This window comes from Lactuca sativa, chromosome 5 (genome assembly GCF_002870075.4).
Source record: "Lactuca sativa cultivar Salinas chromosome 5, Lsat_Salinas_v11, whole genome shotgun sequence".
NCBI classification, from domain to species: domain Eukaryota; kingdom Viridiplantae; phylum Streptophyta; class Magnoliopsida; order Asterales; family Asteraceae; genus Lactuca; species Lactuca sativa.
The window spans coordinates 352,230,836-352,241,741 of record NC_056627.2 but is presented as its reverse complement, the minus strand read 5'-3'; the positions used below and the strand labels follow the sequence as shown (position 1 = coordinate 352,241,741).

The 10,906-nt window shown below is 32.3% G+C and overlaps 1 protein-coding gene across 1 annotated transcript; it reads left to right on the top strand.

Annotated features, from left to right (window-relative positions):
- The first annotated feature begins 4,600 nt into the window (after positions 1 to 4,600).
- LOC128126154 (protein FAR1-RELATED SEQUENCE 5-like) lies at positions 4,601 to 7,722 on the top strand. Its single transcript, XM_052763917.1, has 6 exons — positions 4,601 to 4,730; positions 4,806 to 4,910; positions 5,093 to 5,909; positions 5,978 to 6,236; positions 6,372 to 7,010; positions 7,117 to 7,722. Exons 1-6 carry the CDS (start codon positions 4,601 to 4,603, stop codon positions 7,720 to 7,722), a joined length of 2,556 nt encoding a protein of 851 aa, XP_052619877.1.
- The last annotated feature ends 3,184 nt before the right edge of the window (positions 7,723 to 10,906 follow it).

Below are 10,906 nucleotides of genomic sequence, written 5' to 3'. Positions count from 1 at the left end.
GAGCGACCGATAGCCATCCTCGACAGGAAGACGAAGGATCTGAGGAACAAGAGGGTCGAGTTAGTGAAGGTGCAATGGAAGTACCACAAGGGCTCGGAATGGACTTGGGAGCCAGAGGATGAGATGAGGGAGCACTACCCAGAGCTATTCCTAAACGCAGAAGACTTCAAGGATGAAGTCTAAAATAAGTGGGGGATATTTGTGATGCTCGGATCCTGGTATGTATTTTAAATCAAATTAGTCATTTTTGCAAATGGACTTGACAAGTTAGAGGCCCTAAACTCGTTGAGTAGGAATGGATTTTTGGACGTGGAACTTGAAGTCTACTTGACGAGTTGAGAGCCTCAACTCGACGAGTAAGGATGCCAGAGTGAAACCCTAATTTTCAGGGTTTGCACCTTATTTAAACCCCTTAAACTCCAAAGGGTGACCTCATTTGTAGCCTCCATCATTTCAAATCCTAGCCGCGAAACCCTAATCCACCTTTCAGTGCTCTAGAGCGATTCTTGTGTGTTATTGGTGATTTTGAAGCTTGAGAAGGAAGGATAAGCTTGAGGATTCAAGAGGAAGCCAGTAGATCCGAAAGTTGAGCTGCATTTCTGACTCATTTGAGGTATAAAGTTGATACCTTAGATTTCCTTTGCTTAGATCTTCATTTAGGGTTGTATTTTGTTACATTTAGGCCATATTGAGTCATTTTTGGGATTTGAGTGTATCATGAGGTTTTGACATTAGATCTAGGCACTCATGAGCTTATGAGGCTTAAAGTTGCCAGCTTTATCAAGCCTTGGCCCTTCCCCATACCCTAGACCTCTTATATAGCTTAGTTTTGGTGTTTCTAGCTTCATGGCACCATGTATAAACGTAAAGTTAGCAAATTTACATGGTAACTTAGTCCCAGGGGATCAGATCTATGGTTTGGAAGCATTAAAATCGAATGGAAACGACTGAATGAGTTTAGCCTATGGGGGACTCGACGAGTTGTTAATGCAACTCGGCGAGTTGGGTCGTGGTCCCCCAACCTTTTCTGTTACTAAGCAAACTCGTTGAGTCTAGGAGATAACTCAGTGAGTTGGCCATGATTTTGGGTTTAGAAGATTGAAGATCTCGACGAGTTTAAGGAGGAACTCGGCAAGTTGAGAAGGAAATGTCCCAAATCTGTTATGAGGAGGAGCTCGACGAGTTGGATCGAGATTTCCAGGGATTTATGGATCATGGAACTCGACGAGTTGACGGACCAACTCAACGATTTGAGTAATCGGGACGTTGACTTTGACTAGGATGTTGACTTTGACTTTAACCATTGACCATAGTTGACAGTTAAAGGGGTTATGAGTATCAAAGGGTAATTAAAGGAGATTTTTGTGTGTAGGAGCTTGAGAGGAGTTGATCCCAGAGCCGAGGACAGTTCAGCTATTACACGACATTTGAGGTGAGTTACCTTCCAGTAGAAGTGGATCGAAGGCACCAATTCCAGCCCACTAGTAAGAGTTATAGTAGAGATGATTGTCTTTGTGATAATTATCTGGTATATCACTATCTGTTATGCTTTATGTGCTAGTATGCTATGATATTATGTGATAATGGTAGGAGGGGTAGGATAGAACCCAATATCGGTCGATAGGGCCGAAGGGGTATGCCAACACCCGGATAAGCTAGGTAGTATATGACTTATGTGTTTATGAGCTAGAATGTTATATAGTAGAAGTAGGGGTGGCATAGTCGCCGATACCGGTCGAAAGAACCGAAGGGGTAGGCCAGCACCCTGATATGCTAGGCGAGGTACCGTTCGAAAGGACCAAAGGGGTAGACTAGCACCCTGATATAATAGACAAGGTACCGGTCGAAAGGACCGAAGGGGTAGGCCAACACCTTGATATGCTAGACAGTCACCGGTTAAAAGAGACTGAAGGGGTAGTCCAGTACCCGTATATGTTAGACAATATCATTATGGTATGATGGGGGAACTCACTAAGCTTTGTGCTTACAATTTTAAGTTTTTGTTTCAGGTCCTTCATCTTCGAAGGGAAAGGAGTCGGCACGGTAGCAGCGCATCGCACACACGATTTTCCGCACAAGAGATTCTTAGGATTTTATACTCTGACATTATTATATTATGACGACATTATTATATTATGACATGTTTTGAGATATTTGACTTATGGCTTTTTATGATATGAGATAACTTCATGATGTTTTCAATAATTTGTTTTATAAATTATTAAATTAAAAATGAAATTTTTGGTATTAAATTTTGGGATGTTACACCAGCGATGTAGGATATAGGTAATATGGGGTTGGAAAATTGGAAAAAGGAGGTGCCGAAAATCGATCCTGCGACCTCTTGTACAATGGTCAAGCACTTACCACCTGACCAACATTGTTGTGTTCTAGTTATGCACAAATTATTAATATTGTGTAGATAAAATATATGATTTTGTAAACATTTATAAAATTGGTTTCGGTTTCTATTGGTTTTACCATATCCAAAATCGAACCCAAACCGAAATTTTTGGTTTTTCAAAAATCTAAACCCAAACTATCGGTTTTCGATATGGTTTCAGTTTTTCGGTTTCGGTTTTGTCAATTTTTGTCTATTTTTGGGTTTCAGGGTTCGGTTTTGCTCACCCCTGTCCACCCAGACCCGATCCAATGGGGTGGGCAACCTGGGCGACGGTCCCAAGCCTCATCACGGTTTGTGGCCCCAAAAATAATTTGGCTATATGTTTTTATATATGAAATGTGTTGCATTCAAACTCAAGCTATTTTTAGATTAGCTGGTTAATGTGCGTTTCTTGCTAAAAAATGGCGCTAGTTCGACTCCTTTCTCAATCTATCAATTTTATTTATTTATTTATTTTAAATCTACTCCAAATATAATGGAGATAAATGATATCCACCACCACATAATTAAATAATTGGGCCCACCTTACAAAAGTTCTATTCGGTTCTTTTTTTTCTATTATTCATATATGCTCCATCCATTCGAAAATTGTTGTCCACATTTGATTTTTCAAGTCTTTTTTATTCAACTTTGACTTTAAATAAGTTACTTTTTATTATATAATTTTTTATGCAAGATATATGAATAAGTTGTTTTTTAATTGTATTTTCATTGTTATAAGTTTCATAAAAAACTATATAACACAAATAAAGTTATTTATGGTCAAAGTTGGCATAGAAAAGCTTTAAAAGTCAAATGTAGACAATAATTTTAAGACAAATGAAGTATTATTTATGAGCAAAAAATTACACTCCTATGTTATTTAAAAAAATTGCATAGATGTTATCTTTACATTTTATTTTTTAGTTTATTTGTAAAAAAGTTACACTTTTATGTAGTTTTCAAATAACTTTTATATTATGAAACAGATTAACATGAGATTTTATAAAGTATTAATTTTTTTTATGTGGAAAAAATTACCCTCCTTTTATCTTAAATCAAATCAGACATTAAAATACGGATTTTAATTGTTATTTAAAAAAGTCGACTATTGTCTGTTATCTTTACACTTGACTATTTAGTTTATTTATAACATGGTTTTATATTATTGAAATTTAATATATATATATATATATATATATATATATATATATATATATATATATATATATATATATATATATATATATATATATAGGTAGAGGTTCATTTGAGACCAATACTATTTTGTGAGACATAGGGACCACATCTTAGCCTTTGATTAGATTTGATCTTGTGGCCATAAAAAAAAAGGATTAACATTAATTAATTTAGTTGATTAGTTAATTAGGGTTAGATTAGTCAATACGTTAAATTGTTAGCTTAATTTTCACGTCATCCAGAAATCATCTCACCTGTTCATGTTGTTCAATTCAAATTGATCGTTATTCTATCTCCAATCTTATATTCTGTCAACCGATAATCGATTTTGATTTTTGAAATTGATCGAACGATGCGAAATCAGAGCTTTTAAATTCACGATTTTTGTGTTATTCGAGTTCATGTTCTTGATTCTTATTCATCTGCAATTCACGATAAGCTGAGTGATTTTGATCAATTTTAACTTTGTGATCATCGATTTCGGTAGAGGTTCAAGTTTTCAACGATTTCTTCTAATCCTCATCTTCAACAATTGTTTACGATCTTTCAAGCCGTGAATTGTACTCAACGTCATGAAATCGTCAGTTGATCAAGGTTTGAGTTTTCATCGATTTCACTGTTAGTTGCATATAACGTATTCAATTTTTAACCTAGTTCATGAATTGAATCATCAACTATTATCGATTTCTCAAATTTTATATTTGTATGATTTGTGATTTCAGAAATCAAACATCATCTTTTGTTGAGACATCCAATTCAGCAATCAAAGATCATTTGTTGTTGAATTTGTTTGAGCTAGAAAACAATTTAATCTATAATATGTTGTTTGACAATGTATCACCTATTTCATTGTTTGTTTTTTAACTTTTCATTTAATCATTATGTTTTTCAGCAATATGTCATCTGTTTTCTTTTGATTAACATCTATTTGCTTTTCATTAACATCATCTTAGTGATAAGTTCATGAGACTGCATGTTATTCTTATAGAATATTTTACATACATTGATATATCAATAATGATAACAGTTATGGATGATTTGGATATGCATGACATCGAAAACAATCATCTTGATGAAGAAAATCATCAGTTCGGTTATACTGATTCAGAGTTTCTTCATAACGAGGAAAATCAATCGGAAACCAAAGGTAATCATTGTTTTCATTGTTATTTGCATATAACACATTCAATTTTTAATGTAGTAACAATTATGTATGATTTAGATATGAATGACATCGGAAATGATCATTACGATGAAGAAAATCATCAATTCAGATCTGGTGATTCAGAGATTCTGGATAATGATGGAAATCAATTGGAAATCCAAGGTAATTCTGTTACTGATATCGGTTATTCTTTATAGAATGATGTTGGTGATAAGTTCATGTTACTGCATATTATGCTTTATAGAATAATGCACATATAAGATTGTGGTTTTTTATGATTACATTTATATGAATGCAAATTATTATGATTATATGTTAACATGGTAGTATATTCTTTTTTATAGTTCAAAGTGACAATGTTGCAGCAGAATATGGATCTTGCAAAGAATTCATTGGAGCTGGTGGTTCTTTATTTTGGATTCCAGTGGTTGAACCTGGTTGGATACCTACTTTGGGTTCAATTTTTAAAGATATAAAAGATGCTATTAAGTGGTATAAAGGATATGCATTAAGATCTGGTTTTGATATTAGAAAATCAACAGAGAGGAAAAAGAGTGGAATCACAACTTCGAAATATTTTATATGCAATAGAGGGGGATTGCCAAACACTTCTATCTTAGACACAATTAGTGATGATCATAATAAGCAATTGAGAAATAGTAATTGTAAACGCACAAATTGCAAAGCTTTTGTTGCATTCAAAGCTATACCACATTCTTCAAAAGTTTACCTGTGGCGCTTTGAACAACAACACAACCACAAATTGATCAATCAAGATTGTATGCATCTTTCAAGAGCTAAACGTCAGTTGAGTGTTGTTGATCAAGCTTTTATACATAAGCTTTCGAGTGCAAAGGTGGGGGCAACTACAGCATATAGACTAATGTGCGTTATAAAAGGAGGATGTGAATTTGTTGATGGACTAGAGATAGATTGGAAAAATTTTACAAGGGATATAAATTGTCACATCGGGGGAACTGATGCAAATTTGTTGATTACAAAGCTTCAGAATCGTAAAGAGAATGTTACAAATTTTACATACGAATACAGATGTGACAAGAAGCAGTTAAATGCTCTCTTTTGGGCTGATGACACTTCAAAACAAAACTATGAGTTAGTTGGGGACGTTGTTTCGTTTGATGCAACATATCGTACAAACAGGTATTTATTATAGAAATATTAATATTTTTAGTTATATATTCTAATGATATTTTTTTGTGTTTTTTTAGGTATTGTATGGTATTTGTACCTTTTACTGGCATTGATAATCACAAAAGGTGCGTCACTTTTGGAGCTGGTTTGTTGTGTAGAGAAGATACAAATTCCTATATTTGGTTACTTCGGTCATTCTTGAAGTGTTTTGGAAAAGCACCAATCATGGTTGTGACCGATCAAGATCCAGCAATGAAAAAAGCTATTGAGATAGTATTTCCATACACAAAACATAGATTTTGTATGTGGCATATCACAAGTAAACTTCCATTGAAGGTACTAACATTATTGTTATATTCTTATCAGAATATTAAATGAAATATTTTTTGTAATTAGGATAATAGATTAAATGAAATGCCTTTTTATACTATATTATATTCTAACAGAATAATATATGAATTGTTTTTGAAGGTAAGCTGGGAAACAATGAATGAATCAGATTTTAAGGCGGACTTCAATAGTATAGTATGGGACTCCAAAATTGTTGTCAATGATTTTGAAATGAGATGGGATGCATTAATGGTAAAATATAAGTTGCAAGACAATAAATGGATGAAAGATATGTTTGATTTGAGAAGCAGTTGGATTCCAGCCTATTTTAAAGATGTACCGATGTCAGGTCTAATGAGAACAACTTCTCGGTCAGAAAGTGAGAATTCAGCATTCAATAGGGTATCGCATCATGGTTATACGTTAAACAATTTTATGAATGCTTTTGAGTCTGTTATGGAAACGCAAAGGAATAATCAGATCAAATTTGATTTTGATACATCTACTATAATTCCAATCATCAAAACACCTCTTGAAGATATGGAGAAACATGCATCTATGGTATACACCAGGACTATTTTTCTCATGGTGCAGAGGGAGATTCTTCATTCACTTGTTTCTTGTTCACAGAAGAGTGTTACATCAGGCGTTGTTTCTGACATATGCATTGTCAAACATAAAAGGACAAATATATCAATGAAGAAGGTAGTAGTTGAGAAAAAAGAAAAAGTTGACATCGATTCTGAATGGAATTTTAACACAAGTGAAGGTGATTTTGAGGTAATGTTGACATTTTAGAATATACTTAATATTCTAATAATTCTGAAAAAATATTCTAATTTTTCTTTTTTGAATATGCTTATTATGCTAATACTTTTTGAAACAGGTTGAATTCAACAGAGAAGATCTAACGGTGAAATGTTCATGCATGCTTTTTGAGCGGTTTGGAATTTTTTGTAGACACATCTTCTGTATTCTAAAGATTTATGATATACAAGAGATTCCGTCAAGATACATTCTTAAGAGATGGAGAAGAGATATTATCCCCACCACAGTTTTGAAAAGGACGTTTAGATATAGTGATTCGTCTGGAAATGTTGAGAAGGTTGCATACAAAGCTTTTTCCATGCTTGATCAATGCCTGTCTTCATTAAGTAATGATGACAAGAAGTTAGAAGAGTTCATGCAGAAGCTTGAAGTTTTTATGACTGATATTGGTGAACAAGGTTCAGACAAAGTACTGGTTACAAAAGAAGATCATATTGATAAACTTTACGGAGCTACTACGAATCCTGAAGTTGTTGATGTTGAAAATCCACCTATGGTGAAGAATAAAGGTTCTGGTACAGGAAAACGTTTAAAAAGTGCTTTGGAGAAGGCTACTATTCAAGGTAACAAGCAATCAAGATCATGCAAAACATGTGGGGTTAAAGGGCATAATTCAAGGAAATGTTTGACATTGTTGAATAAATCCAAGGTACAAAGTGCATAGTTGTGTCTAGAAATATATTTCGATTTTTTTCGTATTTCAATAAAGTTCAATAATACCATATAGATAAAAGTTTGACTTTTTTAGTTTGGATATTTTTCTGTTGTTTTGGTTTGTGATGATGTATGAGACATTTGGGTTGTGATGATGTGTTATACATTTGAGAACATATTGATTCTTCTAATATTTTCAATCTTTAATTTTTTGAAGTATATACGAATGATTGCAGTATAATGCTTTGTTATCAAAATATTATAATACAAGATTATGCATGTAAGAATGTTATATAGGTATATGCAACATCTAATATTATTCTAATAGAATACTGATGCCATTATACATTATTCTATTATAATATTCTACCATGGTCATTAAGAAGTGATCATAATACCTACTATACATTAAGCATTAATCACCTAATAAACCATATCATTAAGAAGTGATCATAATACCTACTATACATTAAGCATTAATCACCTAATAAACCATATCAAGTTTCTTACATAATACTAGGCATCATTTTTTTTGTCTAATTTGTTCAAAATAATACAGATATTAGAAAAGGAATTGTTGTTAAGTCACCATAACTACATTTATAAAATTCCAAACTTCTATCAAATTCTATTACCCATTTCCAATTCATCCATCCTTTGGATACCTTCCTCTAACATCTTTTTTCTAGTCGTATGATCAAATTTTCCAAATTCGATTGCCTCTTTGATAACTCTTTCCTTGTGGTTGTTGATTTCATGTGTAGCAATCTTAACAGCATATAAGGCACGTAATTTTACAAATTGAACAGCTTGCACATCACTGCCTTTTTCCATTTCCACATTCCACTTTCCTTGCTTTTCTCCACAATATTTTTCCATATGTCTCATTAAAAGTGCTCCATTCTCTGTTGTCAACTCCTTTGTGTTCCAGTCAATTTTCATCATCTTTACTGTTGTTGATCGCAAACCTTCGATATTATTGATGATAAATGTAGTTTTCTCCAAATATCGTATAAAGTACAATTTCTGCAATGTATATTAACAAAATTACATTATTAAATATATTATATTGTAAATTTAATACAATTAATAAAAGTAAATGAAAACTTACTAATGATGTTGGTGTCATTCCATAAGTTTTTTCTAACGATTTTGTTTGTATGCTGTCTATAATATGAACTTGTGGATATGTTAGGTTGAAAACAACAGCATACATCTGATCACCGTTATGTATTGGGAAAACCACTTGCAATTCCAACAAATTCATCAAAAAGTTAACATAATTCCTATCTTTTAATAATGTAATATTTTAATTAATAAAATATTCTTACGAGTTTAAGATCATTGAAATCTACATTTGCCTTGACATTAGATAGAAACTTATCAACACGAGTCTCAAAAGTTAAAAAACGCTCGTCAAAAGATTTAGTTTCATCTAACAACTCAGAACTCTGTAAACATAGAAAAACAAAAAAATTAGAATATCTTGTTACAATTTACAACTAAAATATAGAAGTTCCAATTGTAAAAGAATTTACCATAATTTTGGTATTGAAGAACAGGCGGTATGGTTTACTTTTTGATTTTTGTTCCTCGTAATTTAGAACAGCAGCCCAAGAATCAATCACACGATGATGTATAACATGTTCAGGCCTCATGCTCTCAAAATCCTGTCTATGCATAATCTCTCCCGTATTTGTTTCAAAAAGTACCTCCCTTAATTTTAAACATGAACAAAAAATATGTCATCAACATTAGAATAAATATACACATGTATTATACCAAGAGTTAGTGACTTACATTTTATTTTTCTCCTGTGCACATCTTATTAGAACCTGAATCAAAAGAACATTCTGCAAATCGATTCTATCAAATAAATTCACAGCTTTATCCATATATGGTGATTTGTAAGAACTTATATAATTCTCCCCTGTGTCAAAATTTTGAGATTCAAGCCTTTCATCACCATTTTGAGATTCAACCCTTTCATGTGATCCCTTTTTTTGTTTTCATTGTTTTGATTATCTGCACTTGAAAAAATAGGATCTGAAAATAACTTAATGAACTTCTCTTTCAATTCATTTGTTATATCGACATCTCGGAACTTTGATATACAATCAAAAACAATTCCATACATGTCCTCCTTTATTGATGAAACTTTATTGAACATCTTATCAAAGTTATCTTTATATTCCTGAAAAATAATAAAATAATATAATTATGAGCATGTAATATTTTATCATCTCAGAATATCTAGAATATTTACTATGAACCATAAGCATGTAATATAAGAATATCCAGATTTTTATAAAATCATACTTTAACCTAATATAAAAAGACATTAGAATATTTTTCTTATAATAAGTTACGATATAATTAAAATATATTCTAAAACATAATTTAATAATATATTATACTTAGAATATACCTCAATACGTGTGTCCTGATTTTCATTCTTCTCAAGTTCTAAATTTGAACTTTGTTCAATTAGATTCCCAACCCCAAATCCACCAGCTTCAATCTCAAAAGATTGTCTTTCCTTCAACTTATCTGCTGTCCACATCGTAACTAATGGTGTTTTATGTTCTATTTTTTGGAGCTTGCATTCAATTTCATCACAGTAAATTAGCTGCATTATTTCAACATCATATTAGATACCCATTTTTAAGAAAAAAAAATAAGTATATGAAAAAACATACCAATAGCAACAACATCGGGCCTTTATAATAACACTTGGGGTCGTCTGGATGCCATCTCCCTTTTGAATTTTTCACACAGTACAACAAATATGCACACCAATCGATTTTAGAAATGTCATCTACTTCAACAAGTTCTCTAACTGGAACTAAGTTGTTTGTCCCCATAGGAATGGATTCTGCAAACGTATTAACGAATAAAGCTATGAAACCCAGCTTGAAATTCATATCCACTTGTTCGGATTTTTGAATAATCTTCTTGTAATTTGTTGCATTTGCCTTTCCATCCTCAAGTTCCTTCATCCATCCATCAAACACTTGATGATCTTCACTAACCTTGTCCAAATCAAATAAGCTTTTTCCAGTTTTGGGTAAACCAAACACTTTATGAATTTTTTCCTTTGTGATCTTTATTCTTTTTCCTTTAATCAGAATACTGTTTGTGCCTTCATCGTAATGCTTAAGCACAAAATGGCAAAGTTTTAAGGGAATACTCTT